General features: G+C 20.8%; 4 protein-coding genes across 4 annotated transcripts; 2 read left to right on the forward strand and 2 right to left on the reverse strand. All coding sequences in view use genetic code 6, as the record gives it.

Moving 5' to 3' along the window:
- Positions 1-2,278: 2,278 nt before the first annotated feature.
- Positions 2,279-6,357, forward strand: TTHERM_01362540 (transmembrane protein, putative; the record flags this gene model as incomplete). The annotated part of the gene is made up of 8 exons (XM_001029665.2): positions 2,279-2,298; positions 2,400-2,651; positions 2,790-3,715; positions 3,783-4,275; positions 4,329-5,007; positions 5,176-5,466; positions 5,983-6,219; positions 6,268-6,357. 8 exons carry the CDS (start codon positions 2,279-2,281, stop codon positions 6,355-6,357), a joined length of 2,988 nt encoding a protein of 995 aa, XP_001029665.2.
- Positions 6,358-6,622: 265 nt separating this feature from the next.
- On the reverse strand, positions 6,623-10,014 carry TTHERM_001362541 (cyclic nucleotide-binding domain protein, putative; the record flags this gene model as incomplete). The annotated part of the gene is made up of 11 exons (XM_012800655.1): positions 6,623-6,868; positions 7,068-7,157; positions 7,412-7,501; positions 7,709-7,798; positions 8,031-8,120; positions 8,349-8,438; positions 8,698-8,787; positions 9,044-9,133; positions 9,404-9,493; positions 9,754-9,900; positions 9,953-10,014. 11 exons carry the CDS (start codon positions 10,012-10,014, stop codon positions 6,775-6,777), a joined length of 1,023 nt encoding a protein of 340 aa, XP_012656109.1. The 3' UTR covers positions 6,623-6,774.
- A 1,560-nt stretch (positions 10,015-11,574) lies between these two features.
- TTHERM_001362542 (hypothetical protein) lies at positions 11,575-13,089 on the forward strand (the record flags this gene model as incomplete). The annotated part of the gene is made up of 7 exons (XM_012800656.1): positions 11,575-11,616; positions 11,763-11,806; positions 11,914-12,003; positions 12,257-12,346; positions 12,480-12,569; positions 12,827-12,959; positions 13,078-13,089. The coding sequence occupies 7 exons, from the start codon at positions 11,575-11,577 to the stop codon at positions 13,087-13,089; spliced, it is 501 nt and encodes a 166-aa protein (XP_012656110.1).
- A 354-nt stretch (positions 13,090-13,443) lies between these two features.
- On the reverse strand, positions 13,444-14,072 carry TTHERM_001362543 (transmembrane protein, putative; the record flags this gene model as incomplete). Its single annotated transcript, XM_012800657.1, has 2 exons — positions 13,444-13,528; positions 13,759-14,072. 2 exons carry the CDS (start codon positions 14,070-14,072, stop codon positions 13,444-13,446), a joined length of 399 nt encoding a protein of 132 aa, XP_012656111.1.
- Between the last annotated feature and the right edge of the window lie 432 nt (positions 14,073-14,504).

Here is a 14,504-nt window from a genome sequence, read left to right on the forward strand (position 1 = left end):
TAATTCTTTTTTTAATTTTAAAAATTTATTAATTTTTAATATTTTAATAAAAAAAATACATAAACCTTATTAATAAAATTTATGTCTCCTCTACCTTAAAAATATAAAAAAAATATAAATAAATAATTGATAAAATATTGTGATTATAAATTATTTATTATTATTTTAGAAAGCAATTTTTCTTTGTGAGAGTAAGATTTACATCTTAGATATGAATAACTGTACTTCAAAAATAGTTAATCTTGTTGATTTGAATACATTCGCAGTTACCAGCCTAAAGATATATAAAATTATTGTTGACACTAAAAATGATTTATTATATATTATTATTAGTCCAAGTTTAAATGTTTTTTAATTTTCTACTTAGTAATATCTCATGAGCTACTAGTATAGTTATGATAGTACTGTAATTTAACCTTTTCTGATTAATTAATCAAGCGAAATAGCAATTTAATCTGAAAATTAAATTGTAGTTTTGGATGTTTTAACTATTTTATTTTAAAAAAAAGAAAATATGAATTAGCTAAGATTATAAAATAAAATTAATTTTAATTCAACCACATTAGCTGTTCTTAATTAAAATACAGGTGTTTTAATTTTTAAAAATTTGACGACTGATTTAAATTTGAAGTAAATAAAGCTATAAAAGAGCTATGATATTAACTAGTACAATTTGTTAATGAATAAAATAAATGAAAGCCAATTTATTTTATTCTTATCTTCATAAATGTATTAAATAGTAGATGCTGAAAAAATGGAAGTGATTCAAATAATAAATCTTTAAAACTCATGCTGGATAATCAAATTTTATTAACAAGATGTTTATTGTTTACTATATTCATAAACACTAATTAAACTAGAATAGAATTATTAGTTTGCTTAAATCTTTTAAAATGAAAACATCAATTCTAAAATTATTCAATTTTACATTTTATCTGTAGATTTTTTAGGATTCATAGATGAAAGTAATTAGCTGTCTATTTATTCTTAGAAATATTAAATTCGTTCTGTTGTAAATATTCAGATCTTGAAAACATCAAAAGTAAATTATTTATTTATTTATTTATTTATTTATTTATTTTGTTTTTAAAAACTATTAAAAAATAGATTTAACTTTTTAATTCGACATATTTAGCAATAAGTTCTTCATAGTCGTTATAGATTTTATTAATTGAAATTAATTAAACTTCTTTAAGATTTAGTAATGTTTTAAGCATAGATGAATAAAATTATATGAATGATTTTACAATAATTATAAAATTTAATCTACCAATTTTGATATATTCTTCTAATTATGTTGCATACGCATATGATTTAAAAAACTCTGTTACTCTTTCATATCTATAAAATGCTTCTTAAAAATCATGCAAAATATTGTACGATGATGATTATTTATATTCAGTTGGAGTTGCTAGTGTAATCATTTATGATATATAATTGCTTAGATAAATTAATCATTATAATTTAAATTAATTCATTTACTATCAAATAAAAAGCATTCAAAATTTTTATAAAGATTACTTTATCTTAATTCTAGAAAATGGAATTCAGCTAATTAAGATAAATTACTACTAATCTATTTTAATTTAGAACTTTGGTAATTTAATTTAACCTGAGTTAATTTCTTTTAGCTATATTGTAGATCAGAATGATTAATCAATACTGAAAACTGTCAATATCTAAATATTGTCTTAAGACTCTCTATTTAATTTATCTTGTCAGAATTAAGAAACAAATTTATATCAAAATTAAGAAAATTCATAAATTGAAGTACTTTACACTGATTTCGCATTAGATTATTTTAAACATGTAAATAAATAAATGTTAAAATCAATTTAATTTTAAATATTTTGTTTTTAAAATTTTTTAGAAAATTTATCATGAAAACTTTGTTTTTTAATTATTGTTTTAAATAATTTATTAATAAAGAGTTAAATTTAGTAGAAAAATGCAATGAGTTCAGGTAAATAAACAGGAAATTATATAATTTCTATTTAAAGGCAAAATTAAGATTTGATTGTACCTTCTATACCTTTGTTTGAGAATTTCATTTCAGCTGCGACATTAATTTAATATTCAACATAATAAGAAGAAAATATAGATAATTAAATTTATTAAAATTTAATAATTGAAAATTTTAACTTTTTATCTCCTGTAATCTAAGATAGCAATTTGTCTTTGAAAATTGATTATATTAAAAGGTTGGCCTTTATAAGAGTTAATTTGTTGCTTAATGTAACTTCGCCTTACTCAGAGATTAATAAGTCTTTATTATTAGATGAATTAATATTAGATTAGGTTAATTTAATATTTTTTAATAAAACTTTAGCTATTAAAATTGTTAACTGCCCAAAAATTTCTATTTAGAAATTAAATATTTTAAGTTAAAATTTAAACAGAACTGAAGCTGGTCTTAGTATTGAAAATGCTTAAAATGTTATTATAGATGAGCTTAATATTAAAAACTGCTCCTATGAAAACTAGAATAACACAGGTCTTTCTGGATTAATTATGTTTAATAACATCTCAAATATTTATATTAATACTTTAAACATTGAAAATGTTTAATCTTTAGGTTAAATTATTTAAATTTTCTCTAGCACTAATGTGACAATCAATAATTTAACCATTTCAAATTGCAAATTATCAGAGTATAATTTACTTGAAATTATTAAATCATAAAATATTTTTATAGATGATTTTAAAGCTTAAAACATTTAATGGTTTAATTAGCCTACTTCAATTTCCAAAAAAGAAAATAAATTTTCTTATTTAATTTATATTTAAAGGGCATACGAATCTATTTTTAATAGAGCTAGAATTCTAAATTTTACTAGTGTGGGAGTATTAAAGGCAGAAAACTATTATAATGATGATGATGCTACTTTATCTTACAATAATTAAATTGATTTTAATTTCTTAAATATGACAAATATTAATAGCAATCAGGACTTTAATTCAAGTAGCACTCTGATTTATATATAAACGATAAATTCTAACTTTAAAAACTTGTATTGTTAATAATTAATACTAAACAACGCATTTATAACTATTTAATCAATCAACTAAACATAAATAACTAATTCTAAATTTACAAATTTTAATTTCATGAATTAAAATTTTGGAGGTATTTTAAATTTATCTGGCAAAAATTTTGTTTTAGAAAATGTGGTATTTTAAGATTGTTTATCTCTAGGTGTTTCTAATGCTATAAATATAATTTAAAGTTCTTATTTATTGGTTGAAAATAGTAAATTTATAGATTTAAATTGCTTTCAAAGCACAATAAATTCAAATTAGTGTTAGTCTGGAGCTGTGTATCTTAGTTAGGTTGGACTGGCATAATTTAAAGATAGCTTATTTAAAAATTGTTCTTCTTCATCGTTTGGAGGGGCTTTATATGCAAATAACTTTAATATGCAAGGATCTATTTCTTTGATATAATGTGTATTTTAGAAATGCTAATCTTTGTATAAATCAGGAGGTGCTCTTTATGTTTAAAATACATAGAATTTTACTATTGTCTCAAGTATTCTTTTGTTGAATAAAGCTCAGTCTGAAAGAGGAGGAGCAATAGCAATTTAAGCTACAAAACTTTATGTTTTATAAGCAACAATATTCTAAGATAATTATGCTTAAGTTGGAGGATCTATTTGGTATGACTAATAAAGCAGCATTCAAATAACCAAAGAGAGTAAATTTGTACAAAATAATGGTAAATAATTATTTCATTTATTTTAATTTTTCAAATTATCTTTATAAATAAATAAATAAATTATTAGCAAATTGCTATGGAAAAAATATAGGGTCCTATCCTCGTTCTATAAAAAGGGTAGATTCATAAAATTTAGTAATAGAAAATAATGTGATTTCATAGATTTCAAGTGGAAACTAACTACCATATAAATACTATTTTAATTTATTTGATGAAGAGAATAATCCAATAAAATGCTTTAATATAAATAATTAGCATAATAATCCATCACCTGATTTAATTAAAGAATTTGATGTCTACAATTTGTAAATAGACCTTAAAAGCAATACAGAAATAGGCATTAAATAAGAGCAAGTTTTAATAAAAAATAATATTTTATAATTGTTTGAATTCAATCCAATTCTGATTTATAAGGGTTCTTAAACTCAATTAATAAATATCGTTTCTAATAATTTTCTAACTACTGATTAAAACAATGGTCCTTTAAATATATAACTATAACTGAATTTCAGAGATTGCTAAAGAGGTGAGATAATCTAAGTTCAAAATGAATTTATCACGTAATTTTAATTATTTTTTTTATATTATATTTCCATTCATTTTTTGTGTTAAGTTGTTATGAATGCCCACAAGATAGATACTCTATAATAATACCTAATATGATCACTGATAAGAATTAACTTTAATGCTAAAAGTGTCCTACACAAGCCTAAAATTGCAGCGGAAGTAACATTATTCTTAAGGATGGATATTGGAGATCAAATAGGTATTCTGATAATATCTATTCATGCAATTCATTAGGGTGTAAAGAAGATAACATAAATAGCAAATTTGGGTGTTCAATAGGTTATGTTGGACCTCTTTGTGATAGCTGTGATAGTAAGGCAGATATTTGGCATGAAATATACAGCCGAGATAGCAACTAAAAGTGCAAGACTTGCAAATCTCTATCCTTTCAATATTTTTACTTTGTTGTAGTCTTTATTTGCTATGTTTTCTACATCACCTATAGCATCAATAATTAATTTGATAAGAAAATTTTACTTTTTATTTTAGACACTTTAACGAAGTTGAATATTTTAATCACAAGCAAAACACGCGCTCATTCCAATGATGGCTTTCTTAAAATAAAAATATTTATTAACTACTTTTAGATTCTCTAAATATTTTTTGTTTTTATTAGAGTTCCCATTTAATTCTAGTATTTTATTGATGCTTTTGGTCATCCTGTTAAGATGACAATATCAAGTTTTGATTGCTTTTTGAAAATGAATGACAAATTCCCTTTATGGGTATTTAGGATTCTGACTTAAATCATTCAAATCGCTTTACAATATTTAGTTGTTACTACCTTGGTTTATTTCATGATTAGAAAAAAGAAAAATAAAATAACTTTTAGATAAAAAAATTATTATTACATTTTTGATTTAGTTTTTATTTTCTTCTACTTATTTTATTAGCCCTCCTTGTCTAAACTAATAATCTCAGGGCTTTTTTGCTAAGAAATAGAATAAAAATACTATTTAATATCATAACTTGATTATGAGTGTTATACTGATTATCATATTGCTTATATTTCTGCTCTTTTAATTCCATTAATTATTGTTTGGTGCTTATTGATTCCTTTTTATTACTATAAAAAACTTAAAAGTTTCTAAAACTCAGATAAAAAAAAAGATGATTATCTTTAAGTTTTAATTTATGGAGTTTTATTTAAAAGCTACAAAGTGGATTATTCTTATTGGGAAATAGTAAAAATGATGAAGAAATTAATTTTGATGATATTAATCAATACAAATCTCAATAAAACTTTTCAAATTACTTTAATTTAACTCATTTTACTAATTTATACACTTTTGTTAATAAAATTATAGCCCTATCAAAACATTCAATTCTACTAATGTGAAAAAAGTCTCAACACAAAATTAAATATTACTTTTCTTCTTTTAAACATTATTAATATAGATGGCTCGAATATCTTTTTCTATCAATTCATAGGATATTTTGTTATTATTTTACTTAATATCTAAGCAATTGGATACTTAATTATAATATTATTAAATAGACTAGAAATTAAAATTCATTTAAATTCTGAACCAACAAATATATTTGCTTATAATTTGCTTAAACTTAAGCAAAAGTTTCCTAAATTTTTTGGATTTATCTATTTTAAAAAAGTAAATTTAATAAGAGTCAATTAGCTTTGGAAAAAAATTATTTCTCACCATAGAATTTAAAAAATTAACTAAAAAAGTATTCTAAATTAGAGAAACAAAGAACAAACTTTTATTAGATCTACAAACGTTACAAATATCAGCTACCCTAAATAGATCCCATTTTTAAAGAAATAAATAAGTCATCAAGAAAGATTTAGCATTGACCATAAAAACAGTTTTGATTTCTATTCTAATAATTAGGAAGATATAAAAAGCAATAATAGTCCTTAGTTACTTATTAACGATTAGCAACAATTTATATTCGATTCAACCTTAATTCAAGAAAGCGTAAGTTTTTTATACATAAAATTTAATATTATTTTAACAACTAAATAGGATCAATAAGTCTGTCTGCCCTAGCCTTTCAAAAGGAGCTTTTTCTGTGACAAAAACTATTCCCCAACGAAATTTTTTTAACCAAAATGAATTCTATTATATTTTTTACTAATTATATGATAAATATTTATTAAAAATAGTATATCTTTATATATATATTAAGTATTCTCGAAAATTTAAAAATCTTAAAAACTTGTAAATAATTTATTTTTTATTATTTCATAACTCACTTCAAAAAATTTAGATGTAAAAAATTTTTTATTTTTAAAATTATAATAAATTAAATTATAATTCTATTATCAAATATAAAAATCAGATTTTTTAACAAATAACAAAAAAATTTATTTCATAATAAGTGACATCTAAACGACGAAATTTTTGAATGGTATCTTGCTTTTTCTATATTTAAGTGGAAAATACTTTTTCAAAATATTATTTATTATAACATATAATATTCAATTATTCAAACATTTAATATTTATTCATCATTTTTTTCCCACATATTTATCACCATATTTTTTTTTTAAAGACAACTAACCTTTTTGATTTAAGACACTTGCTTATTGCTTTAAATTTTTATGATTCATTCATATAGTTATAACTTTTATAATAAATTTGTGTAAAATTTAAATAAATATTAAATAAAATAAACTATTAAGCTAAAAATTATTTCTTAAATTAATAAATAAAATATATTAGTGGAATAAAAAAGATAAAAAAAATAAGTTAAATAAATGCTAGAAGCTGTTTTGTTTTATATTTAAAAATGTCACAATCCAAAACAAATAAACTTTTTTTACCCAAGATTAATTTTAAAATTTGAGAGATTAATGCAATTTGCTAAACCTGAACCTAAGCCTGATGCACCTACGTTACCAATTAAATTAAACCTTTTTAAATATTGATAAAAAATATATATAAATAGTTAAATAGAAGGAAAAAATGAAGAAAAAATATGAATTAATAAGATTAATTAATTTATAATAAAAACAAAAGTTTAAAATAAAATAATTAGTGAGTTAAATTAACAAAGAAATAAGAAAAAAAAGTAAGCACAATAAAAATAAAAAGAAAAATGAGCTTTATTTAAATTAGTTTTTATAATTAAAAATATCACAATCCAAAACAAATAAACTTTTTTTACCCAAGATTAAGTTTCAAATTTGAGAGATTAATGCATTTTGCTAAACTAGAACCTAAGCTTGATGCACCCACTCCACCAATTTTATTGAAACTTTTTAAATATTGAAGAAAAAATATATAATTAAATTGTTTATTAGAAGGAAAAAATTAAGAAAAAATATGAAATCATAAGATTACTTAATTAGAAAGAAGATAAAAAAGCAAGCACAATAAAATAAAAAAAAAGTTCTTTATTGTTTTAAATTAGTTTTTATAATTAAAAATATAACAATCCAAAATAAAAATAAACTGTTTTTACGAAAGTTAAAGTGTCAAATTTGAGAGATTAATGCACTTTGCTAAACCAAAACCTAAGCCTGATACACCTTCATCATCAATTTAATTGCGACTTTTTAAATATTGAAGAAAAAATATATAATTAAATAGTTAATTAGAATTAAGAAATGAAGAAATAATATTAAAATTAATAATTAAAACAAAAGTTAAAAATTAAATTATGAGTTAAATTAACAAAGAAATAAGAAAAAAAGCAAAAACAAAAAGAAAAAAGAGCTTTATTGTTTTAAATTAGTTTTTATAATTAAAAATATAACAATTCAAAACAAATAAACCGTTTTTACTAAAAGTTAAGTGTCAAATTTGAGAGATTAATGAACTTTGCTAAACCAGAATCTAAGCTTTATGCACCCATTCCACCAATTTGATTGTCACTTTTTAAATATTGAAGAATAAAAATATAATTAGATTATTAATTAGTGAAGAAAAAATATGAAATAATTAGATTAATTAATAATAAAAGCAAAAAAGTAGAAAATAAAATGATTAGTGAGTTAAATTAATAAAGCAATAACAATAAAAAGAAAAAAAGATCTTTATTGTTTTAAACTAGTTTTAATAATTAAAAATATCACAATCCAAAACAAATAAACTGTTTTTACCCAAGATTAAGTGTCAAATTTGAGAGATTAATGCAATTTGCTAAACCAGAACCTAAGCCTGATATACCTTCATCACCAATTTAATTGAAACTTTTTAAATATTGAAGAAAAAATATATGATTAAATAGTTAATTAGAAGGAAAAAATGAAGAAATAATATGAAATAATAAGATTAATTCATTAATAATAAAAGCAAAAGTAAAAGTAAAATAATGAGTTAGTTAAATTAACAAAGAAATAAGAAAAAAAGCAAGGACAATAAAAAGAAAAAGAAAAAAGATCTTTATTGTTTTAAATTAGTTTTTATGATTAAAATATCACAATACAAAATAAAATAAAATGTTTTTACTAAAGGTTAAGTGTCAAATTTGAGAGATTAATGCAATTTGCTAAAGCAGAACCTAAGCCTGATACACCTTCATCACCAATTTAATTGCTACTTTTAAAATATTAAAGAAAAAATATATCATTAAATTGTTAATTAGAACTAAAAGATGAAGAAAAAAAATGAAATAATAAGATTAATTAATAATAAAAGCAAAAGTTTAAAATATAATAATGAGCTAAATTATCAAAGATAGAAGAAAAAAAAGCAAGCAAGCACAATAAAAACAAAAAGAAAAAAACCTTTATTGTTATAAATTAATTTTTATAATTAAAAATATCACATTCTAAAACAAATAAACTGTTTTTACCCAAGATCAAGTGTCAAATTTGAGAGATTAATGCAATTTTATAAACCAGAACCTAAGCCTGATGTACCCATTCCACCAATTTGATTGCCACTTTTTAAATATTAAAGAAAAAATATATATTTAAATTGTTAATTAGAAGGAAAAAATGAATGAAATATATGAAATAATAAAATTAATTAATAATAAAAGGGGAGCAAAAGTTTAAAATTAAACTATTATTGAGTTAAATTAAGAAAGAAACAAAGAAAGAAGATAACAAAGCAAGTAAGCACAATAAAAATAAAAAAAAGAACATTATTGTTTTAAATTAGTTTTTATAATTAAAAATATCACAATCCAAAACAAATAAACTGTTTTTACCCAAGATCAAGTGTCAAATTTGAGAGATTAATGCAATTTGATAAAACAGAACCTAAGCCTGATGCACCCTTTACACCAATTTAATTTTAACTTTTTAAATATTCAAGAAAAAATATATAATTAAATAGTTAATTAGAAGGAAAAAATGAAGAAATAATATGAAATAATAAGATTAATTAATAATAAAAGGGGAGCAAAAGTTTAAAATTAAACAATAATTGAGTTTAATTAAGAAAGATAGAAGATAAAAATCAAGCAATCACAATAAAAAAAAAAAAAGATTTTATTGTTTTAAATTAGTTTTTATAATTTAAATATATCAAAATCAAAAATAAATAAACTGTATTTACCCAAGTTCAAGTGTCAAATTAGAGAGATTAATGCAATTTCCTAAGGCAGAACTTAAGCTTGATGCACCTTCATCACCAATTTCAAGGGCTAAGCGACTCGAGTGGGCGAGTCGGAGGGTCTTAGCAGTGATATCGGGGGTTCGAATCCTATACCGCCCCCTTTATTTCGAAAAATTCCATGTAAAAATGTGAATGTTACCAGCGGTCTCCTTGGTAGGAGGGAAGGGCCAAATCTGATAGGAGGTAAAGAGGAGGCCCCATTCTGAACAGAAGATCTGGAATACAAATGGGAAGCGAGCATAATGCGTAGTCAAATCATGGAAGATTAGTAGAAATGCCATTAGGGTGTAGGTGACCCTTCCCTTCTAGTATATTACCCACAATTATATATAAATAAATTGGTATACGTATAATAATAATGTATAAGTAATTATATATAGGGCCCCTATCCCGAGTGCATGTAACCATGTGCGAGTATGTATGTATGTATGTATGTATCACCAATTTCATTTTTACTTTTCAAATATTGAAGAAAAAATATATAATTAAATAGTTAATTAGAAGGAAAAAATGAAGGAGAAATATGAAATAATAAGATTAATTAATAGTAAAAGCAAAAGTTTAAAATTAAATGATTAGTGAGTTAAATTAAAAAAGAAATAAGAAAAAAAAGCATACATAATAAAAAGAAAAAGAAAAAAGATCTTTATTGTTTTAAATTAGTTTTTATAATTAAATATATCACAATCCAAAACAAATAAACTGTTTTTACAGAAGATTAAGTGTCAAATTTGAGAGATTAATGCAATTTGCTAAACCAGAACCTAAGCCAGATGCACCTTGATTACCAATTTTAATGTAATTTTTTAAATATTGAAGAAAAAATATATCATTCATTAAATTGTTATAATATGAAATAATAAGATTAATTAATAATAAAATTGGAGCAAAAGTTTAAAATAAAATGATGATTAGTGAGTTAAATTAACAAAGAAATAAGAAAAAAAAGCAAGTACCATAAAAAGAAAAAGAAAAAAGATCTTTCTTGTTTTAAATTAGTTTTTATAATTAAAAATATGATGATCCAAAACAAATAAACTGTTTTTACCCAAAATAACGTGTCAAATTAATGCAATTTGCTAAACCAGAATCTGAGCTTGATGCACCCATTTCACTAAGATTATTGCCACTTTTAAATTATTCAAGAAAAAATATATTATTAAATTGTTAATTAGAAGGAAAAAATGAAGAAAAAATAAGAAATAATAAGATTAATTAATAATATATGAATTAAATTAAAAAAAAATGAAAAAAAAAACAAGCAAAATAAAAAGAAAAAGAAAATAATCAAAATAAAATAAAAGAGCTTTAATTTTTTAAATTAATTTTTATAAATTAAAAATATTACAATCCAAAACAAATAAACTGTTTTTATCAATTATAAATGTTAATAGCAAAAAATCAAAGAAAATATGAAATAATAAATATTTAAAAATTGAAATTAAGTTAAAATATCTAAAAAAATTTTGTTTTAATAAAAATCAATCAATAATGATGAGAATTTCTATTAGAAAAATTATTTTTATGAATAAATTGAAAGTTAAATATATAAAAAATATTAATAATAATAAAAATAATATTTTTAAATTAAATATACTCTAGATCAATATGGAGAACCTAATGAGATAAAAGTGAAGAGTTTAAAAACTTTTTTTATTAAAATATATTAATTTAAAGGATATTAATAAAAAAATTAATAATTACTCTTTCTAAATTGTAATATTTTTAAATCTGTTATATCATTTTTTTTATTTTTCAAAAATGTTGAATAGAAATTTGTGGAATTTAATTAATTTTAAATGGGTAAAAAGAACAAATAAAATATAATAATTTATTATCAAATATTAATTTATGAATTTGCTTTACTAAGATATATCACAGAAAAATAAATTTAAAATTAAATATTTAATCTTAATATTTATATTTTAAATACATATTTAAAAATATAGTGGGAATTAGAGACAGGCAGTAAGTCATGTTAGAAAAAATTCTAGTAATAAATTAATGTTCTTCATTAATCTTATTATTTCATATTTTTTCTTCATTTTTTCCTTCTAATTAACTATTTAATCATATATTTTTTATTCAATATTTAAAAAGTTTTAATTCAATTGATGACAAAGGTGCATTAGGCTTAGGTTCTGGTTTGGCATAGTGCATTAATCTCTAAAATTTGACATTTAACCTTGGGTAAAAACAGTTTATTTGTTTTGGATTGTGATATTTTTAATTATAAAAACTAATTTAAAACAATTAAACTCTTTTTTCTTTTTCTTTTTAATGTGCTTGCCTTTTTTTTGTTCTTTCTTTGTTAATTTAACTCATTATTTTATATTAACTTTTGCTTTTATTATTAATTAATCTTATTATTTCATATTTTTTCTTCATTTTTTCCTTCTAATTAACTATTTAATGATATATTTTTTCTTCAATATTTAAAAAGTTTCAATTAAATTGGTTCAATGGGTGGTTCAGGCTTAGGTTCTGGTTTAGCAAATTACATTAATCTCTCAAATTTGACAATTGACCTTCGGTAAAAACAGTTTATTTGTTTTAGATTGTGATATTTTTAATAATTAATTAACATTATTATTTCATAGTTTTTCTTTATTTTTTCCTTCTAATTAACTATTTAATGATATATTTTTTCTTCAATATTTAAAAAGTTTCAATTAAATTGGTGACGAAGGTACATCAGGCTTAGGTTATGGTTTAGCAAATTGTATTAATCTCTCAAATTTGACAATTGACCTTCGGTAAAAACAGTTTATTTGTTTTGGATTGTGATATTTTTAAATATAAAAACTAACTTAAAACTATAAAGCTCTTTTTGTTTTTCTTTTTATTATGCTTCCTTTTTTTTTGTTCTTTATATGTTAATTTAACTCATGATTTTATTTTCAACTATTACTTTTATTATTAATTCATTAATGTTATTATTTCATATTTTTTCTTCATTTTTTCCTTCTAATAAACTATTTAATGATATACTTTTTCTTCAATATTTAAAAAGTGGCAATTAAATTGGCGACGAAGGTGCATTTGATTCATATGGTATACATCATTATAATGATTGGACAAGATAAAATGGTTTTATAGGTTTTATTAGTTGTATTCCTTCAATAATTGGTAATAAAGATTATGTTGTATGTTTAAATTAAATAATGATCCTAACGACAAAAGTTAAAATAAAAAGTAAAATTTGATTTCTCCTAGAGGTTTTATAAATCATGGTATTTATTTAATCATGATAAATAAAAAAAGATAGAAATATGATTGATGGATAATATTACAGATTAAAATATAACTGGAATATAAAAGCTTGGCATTTATATAATATATTAAGAAATAATATAACACTAAAAGTTTCAAATTATTTGATCGTTTTTGGAGAAACTAAAGGGTTGCTTAAGAGTAATTAATTAATTTAAGTAAATTTAATTTTTTTATTTTTTATAAATAATTTATTTACTTACAAAAATAGATATGAATGATATTTATAAATATAAATCAATAAAAAATCTATCTATTTGTTTATATTTTAGATTTAAAAAAACTTTTCAAAATATTATATAATATTATTCAAACATTTAATATTTATTCATCGTTTTTTTCGTGATTTCTTTATTATCAGAATAATTTTTTAAAGACAACTAGTCTTTTTAATTTAAGACACTTGCTTATAACTTTCAATTTTTATGATTCATTGATTAGGCTAATATTTTATAATAAATTTGTGTAAATTTTAAATAAATATCAAATAGAATAAACTTTTAAATTAAAAAATATTTCTTAAATTAATAAATAAAATAGCATTAGTGGTATAATAAAGATAAAAAAATAAATCAAATAAAAACTATAAAATAAATTCAAAGAGTTTTATTGTTTTTAATTAGTTTTTATAATTCAAAATATCGCAATCCAAAACAAATAAACTGTTTTTACTTAAGTTTAAGTGTCAAATTTGAGAGATTAATGCAATTTGCTAAACCAGAACCTAAGCCTGATGCACCTTCGACACCAATTTAATTCCAACTTTTTAAATATTGAAGAAAAAATATATCATAAAATAGTTAATTAGAAGGAAAAAATGAAGAAAAAATATGAAATAATAAGATTAATTCATTAATAATAAAAGTAAAAAATTTGAAAATAAAAAGATGAGCTAAATAAATTAACAAAGAAAGAACAAAAAAAAGCAAGCACAATAAAAAGAAAAAGAAAAAAGAGCTTTATTGTTTTTAATTAGTTTTTATCATTCAAAATATCACAATCCAAAACAAATAAACTGTTTTTACCGAAGGTTAAGTGTCAAATTTGAGAGATTAATGCAATTTGCTAAACCAGAACATAAGCCTGATGCACCCATTGCACTAATTTTATTACCACTTTTTAAATATTGAAGAAAAAATATATCATAAAATAGTTAATTAGAAGGAAAAAATGAAGTAAAAAATATGAAATAATAAGATTAATTCATTAATAATAAAAGTAAAAATTTGAAAATCAAAGGATGAGCTAAATAAATTAACAAAGAAAGAACAAAAAAAAGTAAGCACAATAAAAAGAAAAAGAAAAAAGAGCTTTATTGTTTTTAATTAGTTTTTATCATTCAAAATATTACAATCCAAAACAAATAAACTGTTTTTACCGAAAGGTTAAGTGTCAAATTTGAGAGATTAATGCAATTG

This window comes from Tetrahymena thermophila, assembly GCF_000189635.1.
Source record: "Tetrahymena thermophila SB210 genomic scaffold scf_8254033, whole genome shotgun sequence".
In the NCBI taxonomy this organism is placed as follows: Eukaryota; Ciliophora; class Oligohymenophorea; order Hymenostomatida; family Tetrahymenidae; genus Tetrahymena; species Tetrahymena thermophila.